Here is a 15,420-nt window from a genome sequence, read left to right as displayed (position 1 = left end):
TCCTCGGATCGACGTAACATCTGGTAGGTTACACTAGGCAAATTTCTTCAAAGGGGGTGCTTTTACAAAATATTTCTCTAAAGGAGATTCTTTCCAAAAATATTACATGAGGGGACTCTTTTCTGCGTACTTTGCATGGATAATATAGCAAACCGCCACTCCTAGTGGCGAGTTTGCACGGAAAACGCCACGTGGCACGGAAAACGCCACTACGAGTGACGAGTTACCCAGCTGCAGGCCTAAAGGGGAGTTGCAACTGCAACTTGCGATTTGAGTGCAAGTTGCAACTCCCATTGGCAACTCCCATTTGTTTTATAATTAAATTAGTTTTATATTTTATTTTGTAGTTTCCAGTAAAATAATTTGTATGATAATTTTTTTTAAGTAATTATTAATTAAAACTAAATGTCAGCTTCCAAGTAATTTTTTTAAATACATACATAAATTTAAATAAATTATCAATTTATTTTCCGATAAACAAAGTTCAAAGCTAAAACAAATGTCACAAATCTTATTGATTAATTTTAATATAAAAAATAAAACTCTTTTCAAACTTCTGTTTTCTTCGTTGAGTTATATTTGAAAGGAGAAAAGGATTTTAAACTTTTCGTAGAGTTATTTTAAACTCTAATTTATGTATGTATTTAAAAAATCCCAAAAATACAATGGAAACAGCATGAGAAAAATTGATATTTGAGTATGTATTTATACTGCCCTAAATTGCCAATGGGAATGATAACCGCAAAATTAGAATAACTCTATGAAAAGTTTAAAATCTTTTTCTCCTTTCAAATATAACTCAACGAAGAAAACATAAGTTTGAATAGAGTTTTATTTTTTATATTAAAATTAATCAAGAAGATTTGTGACATTTGTTTTAGCTTTGAACTTTGTTTATCGGAAAATAAATTGGTAATTTATTTAAATTTATGTATGTATTTAAAAAAATTACTTGAAAGCTGACATTTAGTTTTAATTAATAATTACTTAAAAAAAATTATCATACAAATTATTTTACTGGAAACTACAAAATAAAATATAAAACTAATTTAATTATAAAACAAATGGGAGTTGCCAATGGGAGTTGCAACTTGCACTCAAATCGCAAGTTGCAGTTGCAACTCCCCTTTAGGCCTGCAACTGGGTAACTCGCCACTCGTAGTGGCGTTTTCCGTGCCACGTGGCGTTTTCCCAGCAAACTCGCCATTAGGAGTGGCGGTTTGCTATATTATCCATGCAAAGTACGTAGAAAAGAGCTCCCTCATGTAATATTTTTGGAAAAGACTCCCTTTAGGGAAATATTTTGTAAAAGCACCCCCTTTGAGGAAATTTGCCGCTACACTACAGTCATTCTGTGAAATGACCATTAAACTACACTCTAGCAGCAAAGATAAATTTTATATTTATTTATAAGAATAAAAAACAATACAATAAATTTTACAAGTTACAATACTCACGACGACCTGTTTAACAAATTGAACTTTATCCATTTGTTAAATTTTATATTTATATATAAGTAATCACAATAATGCTTGCCAATGAAAATAAAAGGAATTATGTAAATAGTAGTACTATATAATTTTATTATATGAATATAATATTTGAACAAAACATACAAAGTGCTTTCTGTGCTGTCTCCTTTATGTGATTTACTATGAATGAAATCCTTAATCTGAAAGCTGCTTTTCTGCAAAACCTTAATTACGTGAAATAAACCTTTCGTTTTCTTGCATAGTAGTTTTGAGAATAAAAAAATTGCATTTACACACGATATTAATTTCTCGGCTCAACATTAAAAAATTAATGAAGATCTGTGAAAATGTATCCTACATCACCCTAGTTACTTGCAATTTATTTTTGAACAAAAAATAGAGAAAAAAATTCATGTTGCATTTGATTGAAGGAAGGGGAGGGAAAAAGAAAAAAAAAATTGTGTGGGTATTGTGTAAAATTGACACATCCTACATCTTATTCTAATTTTTTTTAAAAAAATTATTTTTATTATCTAAATCAAATATATTTATAAAACTTCAATTTTACCTCAAACCTTATTGTTAGTCCAATTGGCCCTTCATTATGACCTTAATAGGGGTATTAGAGTTCACTTAACGAGGGACCCTACAAGTCTCCCAACCCACAAAATCCCACTTAATATAAGACATGGTTACTTTCACAAGTCTAATTTTTTAAAAATGATTTTTTCAACTATCCAAAAGATATAGTATTTTTAATTTGATTGACCTTGACTAAGGTTATTTTTTGTTGATCTTAATTAAAGTTATTTTCTCAATCATGACTTTTTTTCGATTTTGTTTATGGTTAATTTTGGTGACCTTAGTTAAAATGATTTTTGGTCAACCTTAATTAGGGATAATTTTGACCCATCTTAGTCTAGGTAGGGCTTGCAAAATGAACCTGGTTTGATGGGTCAACCCAATTGACCCGTAATTAGGATCAAGCTGGACTTTAAAAAAGTAAGCCCAAATAAAAATAAGTCTTTTTTTGTTCAACTCATTTATCCCAACTGGTCAAATGGACTCCGATCAAACTAGCCCGATTAGTAATATATAATAAATATTAAATAAAATATAGTAACTTATTAATATAATTTCTAATTTAATATTCATTAAACATAAAATAAGTGTCCACAAAAAGTGATAACCCCAAAATAATATTATTAATTTGAGTATTCATTAAACATAATTTAAATGACTTTGCCAATACTTGTTAGGTAAAATATATGCATAATAAATAATTTTTTGGCTTTGAATATATATATATATATAATCAATTTTTTAACTTTTTTGTATTAATTTCTAAATTGACCTGAATAAGTCTGATAGCCCGACATAGGATTGGATTGGGACTAAGAAATTCTAACCTGAAAGAATATGGATTGGACCTAGGTTGACCCACTTTTAATGTGTGGTTCGATGGGTCGAGTCAGGCCAGCTCGACTTGTTCATTTTGCCAGCCTAGGTTTGGGTTGTTTTTGACTGACTTCAATTGGGGTTGTTTTTTTGTCAACCTCGACTAAGGTTATTTTTTACTAACCTTAATCAAGATTGGTTTTTGATCAACATCAGCTAGAATTATTTTCAGACGACCTTGGTTAAAGATAATTTTGACCGTCATCGGTTAGAACTATTTTCAATCAACTTTAGTTATAATTATTTTTGGTCGATCTTGACTAAAGTTACTTTTTACTTACCTCGATTAAGATTATTTCTAATCGATCTTGGCTAAAGTTACTTTCAACCGACCTAACATATTTGGGTGCCAAATAGTATGACAACATCGGTATATTGGTGTGTAGTCGTAGACATACATATCTTAAACTTATTTTGACTTAATAATTTTTTTAAAAAATACTCCTTTTTAAATGCTTATTTGACATACTGAATTATGCGATAATTTATTTTTTATTCAAATATATAATTATTTTTTTTGTTTTTAATTATATATCAATATACTATTAGTTTAAAAACCAATTAAGAGAGAAGAAAATATTTCGGAGACAACATTGAAGATTAATTTATTTTTTAATTTAATTATAAGTTGACAATTTTCAGCTTTAAATTAAAGAGTAATTCTTCAACTTTTAACTCACTTAACAATTATAAGTTATTTTTGTCAAACAAAACAATCCTGCATCGTATCAAGTTGAATTCAAGTTCATTCATTCATGAATCATGATCAGCCCATAAATACTCTCTGTAAAGGAGACCACAAAAGCAATGACAGTGGTAAGTGGACGACATATAAAGAGGCTGACAAAGGAATTGAAGTTGAAGATGAAATATCTCACTTTCAACTTTCAAGAGCTCCCAGTGGCTATAGATCCCGTATCATTCAACTATGACCAACCCCACTCCTCTCTCTCTCTCTCTTCCCTATTCTCTCTTCAACTTGACTAGCATAAATATTAAATGTTATTCTAGAAACATGGTCACACTACTAATTGTTCCAAATTTGTATAATGCATAAATAATTTTCCTTTCATCTACTACAACCGAATGAATTATATATACATGCATATATCATATATGTTCCAGTTAAGAATTGGATTGCGATTATACCAATTTGTTTCAAAGTTCAAAAACTTACTCATATCTTGGACTAATAACATATAAGATTGACTTGGTGTGGTTGAAGGGAGAAGAAAAAATAGTTGGGAGAGATTGTGTGTTGATTTTTCATCAATAACAAAAATTAACAATTGATATTTTTCAATAAAAAAGATATATTATATTTACTCATCTTAATATTCATTGATCTGATTAATTCACTCTGAGACTATGAGACTTTTTGTATACTTATATCACTTCTAGTGCATTTTCTAAATATAATATTTGATGGCGATACACTCATACACATAGCGCATTGAACATTTTGTATACTCTGACACTATGAGACTTTTTGTATACTTATCATTGCTGATTAAAAAAATTGATCTGATTAATTGACTGTTCTAAAATGAATATTTGATGGGATACACTCATACACATATATAGCGCATTGAACAAATCTAGTAAAGGCATCAGAGACTTTTTTTTTTTTTTTTTTGCTGAATAAAGGCATTAGTGGTACAAGTTTCTTAATTCGAAGGCTAAATTATGTATGACATGAGAAAAGCAACGTGTTTTGAAAATTCATAACGTATCTAATCTAATAACCCTATGGCTCTCCTATAATCTCGCTACGTTGTTATGTGCTTGCTCCTCATTCCCGGGAACACTTTCCATCCATTGGCTTAGCTAGTAATTTCATGGTCGGACCCAAACATTAATATCCGAGTAGATAAAGCGTAGGGTAGCATAATATATATATATATATATTTTTTATAAAACAAACTAGCTTTATTAATTAGCAACAGTTATTTTGTTAGAAGAAAAATAATTAAAGTTTAGGAAGGGGTTGATTTGAGTTCAAGCTCACTAACAATTATCATTCGAAATCAAAGACAAAAAATTTATAATAAATCACTTGATCAATTAACTTTAAATCCTCTTTAATATATTTATATCAATCAGCAAGGTCTTCACCGTAACAATCGAGCGTTCCATTGAGAGTAGAATTATCAATCAAAATCTTGAGTTTTAATTGATTCAACTTAATATTAAACTGTGTTGATCAGTGTTGTTCTTTTTAATCCATAAAAAATGATAGATAATAAAAAATTTATAATAATTTGCGTACCTAATTTAACCAATTGAATTGATTTTCCTTGGTAACTAGTGTGATTGTTTAAACACTCTTGATGATGGACTTTTTTGTTAAGCTAAGGCAATTAAATTATATTTGGGAGTTTTATTTTGTCTGAGCGAGCATGATTTGTTCATGCATGAGGTCGTTATCAAGGGTACAAATGAGGGACAAGGAGGAAAAAAGAAGAGACACTTCTAATGGCTCACGGCATGAAGCAGAAGTGCGTCGCTATCTAGAGAATCTCCCACCGGATTTTGATACGTGGAGTAAGACAAAACCGCAATGATTCCTTTTTCTATTTATGCGCAACTTGTGTTAAGTACTGTTCGGTCTATTCTCCAAGGACACTGTTCATTAGTCCAACTTATGTAGAATGCACATGCATTTTCGAAAATGATTGTCCCCAAATGGATTTGGATTTGTCTAACTTACGTGATAACTATTAATTAATCAAAAAATATTATTGATTTTTTAAAAGTAAGAAAAAAAAGGAGGGTAGGACCTAACTTTCCACATCCATGTTTGGATTAAAGTTGATTAACTTAAAGTTTAAATTACAAATATGTTTGAAACTTAAGTTTGATAAAAAAAATCAAGTTTATATAATCGGATTTATATTTGGATGCTTTTATATTCAAAAGTATGTTTGGTGAAATGAAATTTGTTTGATACTAATGAAAAAGTACTTTTACATATATAATTACTGAAAAGGATACAAAATTCATTAATGTCTTATTATTAAATATGAAGTAGTAATATATTGTTAAAAACATTAAATAAATCAGTAAAAATTGGAAAAGTACAATATTAAATAATTTCATGAATAAATAATATAATTCAAACAACACTAATATTCAAATGATATATTATTTAAATTAAAATAATTGTATTTTAAATGGTCCAAATTTAAATGCATAACAATAAAAAAACACCAAATATATACTAATACAATTTTAAAACATAAAGTGTATAACTAATTAGATTATAAATGCTCAATAATTTAATCTATGACTGAATCTCAAATAATATCAATTTATCTTGAAGAGATCACATTGACAATCTTGTAATCTTGGATGAATCTTCGTTAACATGATTATCAACATGATCATTAATTTTATCTTTTAAAATATTTGAGGTCTTGGATTGAAGACTTACAGTAAGGTGGATTTAAATATAAAGAGTGATAATTAATATTAATATTCTTCATAATTTTTTACCTAAAATTATACCTTCAAATTAAGTTATAAACAAGAGAGATGTGTGTTGATGCTATACAAGTAAAGGTGGAGAAGTAAGGATAAAAATGATCCTTATTACCATAACGTAAGGGCAACCGAAACGTTGCTTTAAAAATAAATGTGTTGCAGCTAAACGTAAGAGAAGAAATTACATTTTTTGTTTCCCAAACATATATCCAGACTGAATTTGGGATACCTACCGTAAGTTTGATCCTCTCCACTTGAGAAACAAACGTGCTCTACATATGTTTGGGGAAAACTAATTAATTAATTAGTTTGAAATTGAAAAGCTGTTAATTGAAAGTTAATAATGGCACTGGATGACACTAATTAACATCAATTATTAGGCTCTGGCCACGAGATGAGGACAAAGAAAGTTTTTTTTTTTCTTTCACAGGGAGGTAAAAAGAGATTGATTTAAACCTAATGTAAAAAAGAACTTATATTAAAATATTAATAATGATAAATATGTAAAAAAAATAACAAATTAATTATAAGTCATAAGCTAGTGAAGAAGCTAGTTTATCAAATACTTTTAATCTAATCAAATAAATTATCAATTAATTTAAATATCGTACCAAATACACTCTTGAATATTAATAAGATAAGGCAAGGCCAAAATTCTCTCCAAGAAAACTAATTTGGCATGAGAGCATGATAGCTACTTACTCCACTTTTAGGATTGGCTACCAATTGACCTTGTCTGATTGTACAAAACTATACAATGACTGACGTTATTGTAATTACAATTTTCTTATTTATTTTAAGAATACAGTTTAATTTTGATATGCTGTAAATTTTTATTGTTCATCAATTTAAAATACTTCAGATATGCTCTGAATTTATGTTTAATTACATAGAAATTTATTATTAGGTGAAAATATAAAAAAATACATCATGGACATAATTTATCTAAATCTTTAAAAAATTTGATTAAAAATTAATAAAATTAATAATTTTATTAAAAATTATGATATTTAATACATTAGTAACATTAAATAGTACATTTTTAATAAAAAAAATATTTTTTATTCCTACACGTAAGGGTCAGTAAAGCCATTGTAATATACGCAATTATATCACATGTTAAAAACAAAATTTAGAAAATATTTTCATTCAATACTAATTTGATTCTTACTGCTTACAATTAATGCTAAAACTATGTGTGTTTTTCTTTTTTATTAGTTGGTTTCAACTAAATTCACCTTCTACGTCAATTTAATAGACTTCTACATTTATGTATTAAAAAGTACACATTTTTTATTCAACATAATAAATCAAATTAATTTCAAAGTTATTCATACAAGTGATTTAGCATTTAACTCTTTCAATCAAAATTTAGAGTTTCCTTCCCAGCTTAAAAATAGAGTTGTGACTGAAAGTATACTTTACATCAAAATGAGCAAATTCGGTGAGAATAAATTAGTTAGATGTTATATACAAGTCTTAGATACATTCTTGGCTTATACACACACAAGTGAAGGCAATGTTTATTTTTTGTCCCCCTTGTTGGGGGCTCCTCAGAAGAGTCATAGTTGGGCTTGGTGCTTGGGGTACTTAATTCAAGTTTCTAGAGTAGCATCTTACGCCACCAATCCAAATAGATGATGTTCCGTGAATCCACAAATATTCCCAAATGTTAGTAACTTTTGAGTCAACTTTGACACTCGTTTGCAATTTCCACTAAGCCAACACTGTCCAAAATCCAATTCTTTTTGCCATTCCAAGCTATAGGATGGGTGGTACCCGGATGAGGATGTTTTGCCGAAAAGAAATTAACACAATTGAACCAAAATACCTGTAAAACGCAATTTAGGTGCATTAGAATGGTATTTATCGCTTAAAATATGACTTTAAAATGACTCAATTTTTTTATATTAACAGTAAATAAAGGAATAACAGTTGTCTTATTCTTTAATAAAAATAAAACATGTATAGAAAGCACATACCTTACTATTAGTTCAATATATTCTATAAAGGGTTCAACTCCTAGAATAATAAATTTTTACTTTATCGAAAAAATTATATTGCACGAAATGTTTAATTAAATTTTGATAGACTAACATAAATCTTAAAACGTATCTGCCCTAGAGAGGTCATATTTTTGTCTCCATATAATTTACCCATAATATTATTATTTATAATTTCATGATCCCCATAATTAAGGAGATAACATATTTAAGGACCGGAAAGTATTTTTTAACTACTATAATTAAGATGTTTTTTCTTCTCCAGTGAAACTATAAGATATTTTTACTAATACTTTTTTTTCTTCTCCGGTAAAACTATAAGATATTTTTACTAATATCGATCCGTGATTATGAGATTAATTTTTTTATTTAAAACTTAATTACACTATTTTTTTTTTTCATTCAAAAATATATTATATAAAAATCAACCTCATCAGATCTTTTCTACAAGTTCAATGTGTATGCTGTCAACTGGAAACCCATTGGATAAGAAAATTTTTCTTGGTATGGAGATTACCTAACTATCTTCTCCTATCTCTCAATATAAAAAAATGACACGTTGAAAAAATGTTCCATTTTTTTTTTACCGGGTCTCATTTTTTAATTGAAGGAAAAGAAGCACGAAAAATGTAAGTACGCAATTCGCATCCATTCCATCAGGATAACATAAAAGGCATTTATAAGAGCAAACCGACGTGCATATGTAAGCCATCCATTTATACAAACTAAATAATCTCCCAAGCACGAAAAAAAAAAAGGGAGAAACCAAAGCAGAAAGGACACACACACAAAGAAGAAAATGACTACAACACACATACTGAGCCAATGAAACCTTAACCGTTATAAATTATAATTAGTTACAAATTGATCTTCCAAGGAGTGGAAATGGCTACTTTCTCCCTCAAGAAGTCGCACAACCTGAAGAACATGCAACTATTAATTGTAATTTGCACTAACTACATAGAAAGGAATGCAATATATATTTGTCAACATAAAAAATAAATATAATTTTGATATATCTTATTTGATTTTATTCTCTTAAAGTGTTTCTGCAATATGTTAGACCAAGTTAGTTATAATAGTTTATTAGATTAATTTGATTAACTTAGTGACACATGATAAACCATAAAAAAATACTACGTCACATAACTATTTATCATGTCATTTAAAATTAGCATTGTTAGTATAATTTTTTTTTACAGAGTTAAATTAAAGGATTTATTTAACTTTGTTAAATTATGACACCAAATAGAAAAAAAACAATGACAGATGAAAATTAAATTTTAGCCAAATAAAAATGAAGTAAAAGTAAGGATCCAATAAACTACCTCTCCCATTGATGGACGCATCTCAGGTTTCCTTTGTACACAGAAGTATGCTGCTTTAGCCATGAGGTAGAGTTCATGCGTGTCATATGATTCCCCTAGATGAGTATCAATCAGTTCATGTAAAGCCAAATTCTTTATCATTGGCTCAGCCTAAATGTTTCCACATGTAACATTATATATCAAGGTCAGTCATGTTATAATAATAATCATTTTTTTCTTAATTTCTATGGACATGGAAGAGTTTTGAAAATATCTTAAAGACATAAACAATTGAAGATACCCATTGTCGGAGAGATTGTTGTTGTTGTTGTTCTGGATTGTTGGAATTGCCAACCTGGCGCCCTGATATCAATTGTAGCAGAATAATGCCATAAGAATACACATCTGTTCCCACAGAAACAATTCCGTCTTCAGCATACTCAGGAGCAAGGTATCTACAATAAGTCAATAGAAAAAACTAAAATTGTTTATTTTAGCTATACTTTTAAGTTTGGAACTCCAAAGTATCTGGCTAGTTAATTAGTAATAAAAATCTTGAACAAATCCTCACCCTAATGTTCCCATTATCCTTGTTTGTAGAGTATCATCACCAGTCTTCCATTTGGCAAGACCAAAGTCACCTAGCTGCATTTATAACACACATCACTTAATTGAAAGCTCACATTACCTGTTGTCAACAATTGGGTACCTGGGTTGCATGTGTAAAGGAAATGTGTTCACAAAAAGAAGCCTCTAAGAAATATGATAAAAGATGTGAAGTACATGTTTGGATTAAAGTTGTGAGAGCTCAAAAGTATTTTTACTTCAACAGAGAGATCAAAGTATTTTTACTTTAGAAGCAACAAATTTTTCTTCTTAATCATTGGAACGCACGATTATGTACTGAAATTTGCAAAAGTACTTTTGTACTAGTAATAGTAAACCAAACATACGCTGAGTAATGTGAATGTTGTCAAACCAAAACTGTTTCATACACTATCCATGAACCTTAACTTGTGCTACCTTACCATGGGAACAAAATCATGGGTGAGAAGGATATTGCTTGGTCGCATGTCCCGATGAATAATAGGACCACCACGGCATTCCTCATGTAGAAAACGCAATCCCTTTGCAGTCCCAACGGCAATGGCATACCTTTGGTGCCACTCAAGAACAGCTTCATTATTTTCTACAAAAATGTTTTCACAGATTCACAAAAAATAAACCTTGGTGGATATAAAACATAATTTTCGAGACTCCAAGCATAAGATACAACATCACAATAATTCTATTGGCAACTTACCAAATAAATGCCAATGGAGAGACTTGTTGCAAATAAATTCATAAATCAGGATGTTTTTATTTTCTTTGCAACAATAGCCCAACAGCATCACTATGTTCTTGTGTCGAGCAAAACTTAAGACGTACACCTCAGAATGAAATTCTGAAAATCCTTGTGAACTTTCTTGTTTCCTTACCTTTGCTGCAATTTGTTGTCCATCTTTAAGCACACCCTTATATACGTGACCATATCCACCTTCACCTAATAAGTTATCCTTTGAAAAATCATTTGTTGCATTTTGTATGTCAGAGTAGCTGAACTTCATTGACTCCTTGATAGACAACTCAGTTCTTGTCCCACAGCCAGTACAAAGAAGCGGTGCATCTGAATGTTTTGGCAGAAAGCCACTTTGGTTTTGCTTTTGGTCAATCTGAGAAGTAATGAGCCTACATTCTCCTTTGATGTTTAGTCCTGCATGACAGTTAAAACTCTTATTTATTAGAAAGAACTAACTTGAATACTGGATTCCCTTACAAATTTTTTCAAAATGCACCAATCTAGAAGTATTTGAGTTAGTCTCTAGTATATACAAAAGAAGCACAGAAAGGAAAAGGCATTCTGTGAATGAGAAGTGTGTCCAATTGCTTGTTTCAAATCAACACTACTTTCCCTATGATTCTGTTAAAAGACCAAACATAGTCTATCGGGCTAATATTTAAACTTCAGACTATTGGAAAGTGTTTGGATCATTGTGTCCAATTAACTATTATGAAATAAAAGCAGCTCTTAACCAACTTTACAGGAAATCAGAAACTGCCGAGACATTTAATATTATGATAGCCAAAAAAATCTCAATTTTGAACTGATACTTCTATTTTTCTTCCAATTTAAGGGGTATGAGATGGAATGAGATGCAATTAATTTATTATTTATCATTCTAACATTTCTCAGCAATAGAATGGAATCTATATTACATTCTATCATAGAACATCCAAACAATGGTATGGTACTTTTATTTCATTCTATGTCATATCACTCCATGCCACTCCATTCCACACCACCCCAAGCGACCAAACAACATATTATAATATTCCACAAGAAGGAAGGAGAATCATGCATATTATATGTTGATATTTTCCAGAGAAGCTAGTGATAAATGTTCATTTCCAAACACAGTGATTGAATACCACTACAAGAAAATCTTGGATGCAGAAATCCTAAGATTTATATATAAGACAGGCTGAAGTGTAACTAAGTACAGCTTAAAAAAAATTAATTAAACAGGCTTGCTGACCTGTTCTTTCTTGCTTAGAAGAAGATCCAAAATCTGATAAGGAACTGTTCTCCCGTGACCTGTTACCATATGATGACTGCTTTGTATAGCTCCTAATCGTACTAGAGCCATCAGAAGAAAATATAGAATGGGGATAGCTTTTGCAAGAGATAATAGAATGCTCAATGTCTTCAACACTATGACAATCTGCTAGCGACACAAACTTTGACAAAGAATATACACATTTTGTTTCAGTGATCTTTGTCTCATGTACATAATGAGATCTCCAGATATCCAGAGACAAGTCATCTTTAACCAATGCAACCTTGCATGGCATCTTGTTAAGGTGGTACCTCAGGTCGCGCCGAAGATGTCTGTTCAAATTTACCCAATAAAGTTGAAAACCATTAGAAGAAAATAAATAGAAAACTAAGAAAAATGAAATTTTATTATTTGACAACCAAAATTGAAACAAAGTTTGTGTTGAGAAACCGATCGAGGACGCTAATCATTAGACAGATTTTCACCAAAAAATTATCAACAATCACACAAATAAACTCACACTACACTTTAATTGGTAAAAAAATTATAGATTTTATTCTCGTAATGTTCAACTTCTCATTTTTATGTGAGATTTCATCTCACAATTCTAGTCTTCATTTATAAACTTATCCACTACTATGTCAATTTTCACATTTAGATAAGACAAATTAATTTGGTAATATCCTCATTAGACGACTAATTAACTAATGGAAATTAATCATGTGTCACATGCAAGAAATAATGGTTATATTATTCACAAGCTGAGAGTTAGTAATACTAATACCTGTCAAGTATTACCCAAGATGCATTATAGTTTGTAACCTCTTGTAAAACAACATGTTTAATTGGAAATCCCGCGGTGACTTTAACTTCGATACTGACCTGCACATTAACATGCAGTTATTACTTAGAAAATATAATAATAGCACTTAAAAAATCTTTCTTTATTTAATTTTTTAACCAATAGCTTAATGATGATTATCATTTACCTTTAGTTATTTACAGGCACCTACATTGCATAGATACGGATACTTAATCGGTACTAGATATAGGTAATGGGATTTTTTTTTAAAAAAAGAATATGGATACCTAAATTTTAAAAAATATACATAAATAAAAATTATAAAATTATATATAAACATGAGTAAATTATATAAATGATAAAAAAGACACAAATAAATATAACTTATAACATAAAAGATTAAATTCTTTGAACATGAAAAAAAATTATAATGAGTAGATGTTCAACAATCAATATTATAACACACCGAAACATTTTTTTTGCTGAAGATTTTAAGAAATAACACTTAAACATAATTATGATATCACATTTTCAATCTTGTCATTTCTTTGTCGATCAGAATTGCCTCTAAATTTAGAGTTCATCAAGAGAAAGATAGCAATTTCATTGAAGTTAATCCCTTAAAATAAATCTCATTAGTCTTCAGATGATTCACAATAACAGAATTGGAATGAGTTAAACTCAACACTCACAATGACAAATTTGAGAGGTCGAGAACATCGAGTCTCGCGGTTGGTCGCTGGTCTTCACCATACACAAATAGGAACACGTATACAACAGCGACGTAGGATCCAAGGAAAAATCCCAATTTTTTTTCCACTAACGGATATTGTTTTTATTTATCAAAATTGAAGTACAAACTCGATGATACCCAAATAGTACGTATTTAATTATAACGTATCCAATTTTTTTGTTTTTTTTTGGGAAAATATTTTGATACTACCCGATACGTATTCATGAGAGAACCCGACGCAGACCATATTAGATAAGTGTATGACATAACTTTTAAGAGTTTCATTCTTTTTTTTTTTTTTTTTTACAACAAAAATTCTCACGATAGGAAGTCATCAGACTAATGTCTTGAAAAAAATAAAATATCAGTTAAAGAGAATTTTTTTTCTCCTCATGTACAGTTCTATTCACATAATCAGAAATCAAATGGTTGACATATACTTAAAAGACTCAAGTTATTTGTCTGTTGTATTTATGGGCAAGAGTCCCATCCTTTATTAAAATCAATTGAGGAGTTACTAATATATGTTCTTATCTGCACAATTACTAGGCATGCATTTGCTAAGAGTAATTACAAAGGTCTGTAGAACTTAAATAATTTACCCCTTCACTTTCAAAATCTTCATAACTTGACAAAAGCTCAGTTGCATATGCATCAACTTTCTTCTTGACTTCATCCTCCATTGCACGAAAGTTGGTTCCAGCAAAAGACTCGGGACATGCTAATGTCTGGTACCCCACTGTCAATCCAAAAGGAGGAACAGATTAGTCATGCAATCTAAATTTCTATATTACTAACTTTCCTTCTATACACAAACTGATGCTGAAGCAGATGCAGATCAACATTTGATAGAATAAGTAAAATAAGATAATATCATTCAAAATGATCAAAGAATGTGCAAAAGTAATAACACTTACTAGGGTGAGACACCTTATGCAAGACACATAGCACAAGCAACTTGTCACCAGAAGAGAGAAAGACACGCCTGGCCCGAACATGATCAACAACGAGTTTGATCTCGTGTTCAGTGCGGTCCCTAGTGGCATCACATGCAACCACCACGTAAGATGCAGAAGCTGGAGGGCTATGATCCTTATTCATACTCAAATATCAATTATTCTATGCTCGATCCAATGTTAAACCTTGAACGTTGACATGAAATGGGGTTATACATAATAACGTGAAAAGTTGCAATGGAGAGTGAGAAACGATCGTCCAATGAATCAAGGACAGAAGCATGCACTTCCCCTTGTCTAGTCCAAAAACAGCAACATTGGTCTTCTTTCTCTCAATGTGAGGGTTGAGACAACCTTAACACCAAGATAATATGCTGAGGATATTCGGATAGAGAACATGAATAGAAGGATCGATACTATGCCGCCTTGGAAAGTGCCAACATGGGGAAGAGTACGAGGAACTTGAAGACAGCTTTTGGTTACTGTTGCGCTCGGACATGCTTTTTCAAGATTCTAGATTCTCTTCTTTCTTCACTTGTAAATTACGTACTACTATTTGAATATGTCATTTCTCAGCTTTATTTAAACTATTCCATATTCCCTTCTCTT

The 15,420-nt window shown here is 30.2% G+C and overlaps 1 protein-coding gene across 1 annotated transcript; it reads right to left on the bottom strand.

Moving 5' to 3' along the window:
* Positions 1-1,097: 1,097 nt before the first annotated feature.
* Positions 1,098-14,956, bottom strand: LOC100800663 (serine/threonine-protein kinase PBL27). The gene is made up of 11 exons (XM_041016090.1): positions 14,773-14,956; positions 14,458-14,594; positions 13,105-13,202; positions 12,300-12,652; positions 11,027-11,476; positions 10,752-10,912; positions 10,295-10,368; positions 10,079-10,178; positions 9,745-9,894; positions 9,278-9,334; positions 1,098-1,223 (listed from the first exon to the last, which is right to left on the bottom strand). The coding sequence occupies exons 1-11, from the start codon at positions 14,954-14,956 to the stop codon at positions 1,098-1,100; spliced, it is 1,890 nt and encodes a 629-aa protein (XP_040872024.1).
* Between the last annotated feature and the right edge of the window lie 464 nt (positions 14,957-15,420).

This window comes from Glycine max, chromosome 6 (genome assembly GCF_000004515.6).
Source record: "Glycine max cultivar Williams 82 chromosome 6, Glycine_max_v4.0, whole genome shotgun sequence".
NCBI classification, from domain to species: domain Eukaryota; kingdom Viridiplantae; phylum Streptophyta; class Magnoliopsida; order Fabales; family Fabaceae; genus Glycine; species Glycine max.
This window is presented reverse-complemented; position numbering and strand designations above follow the sequence as displayed.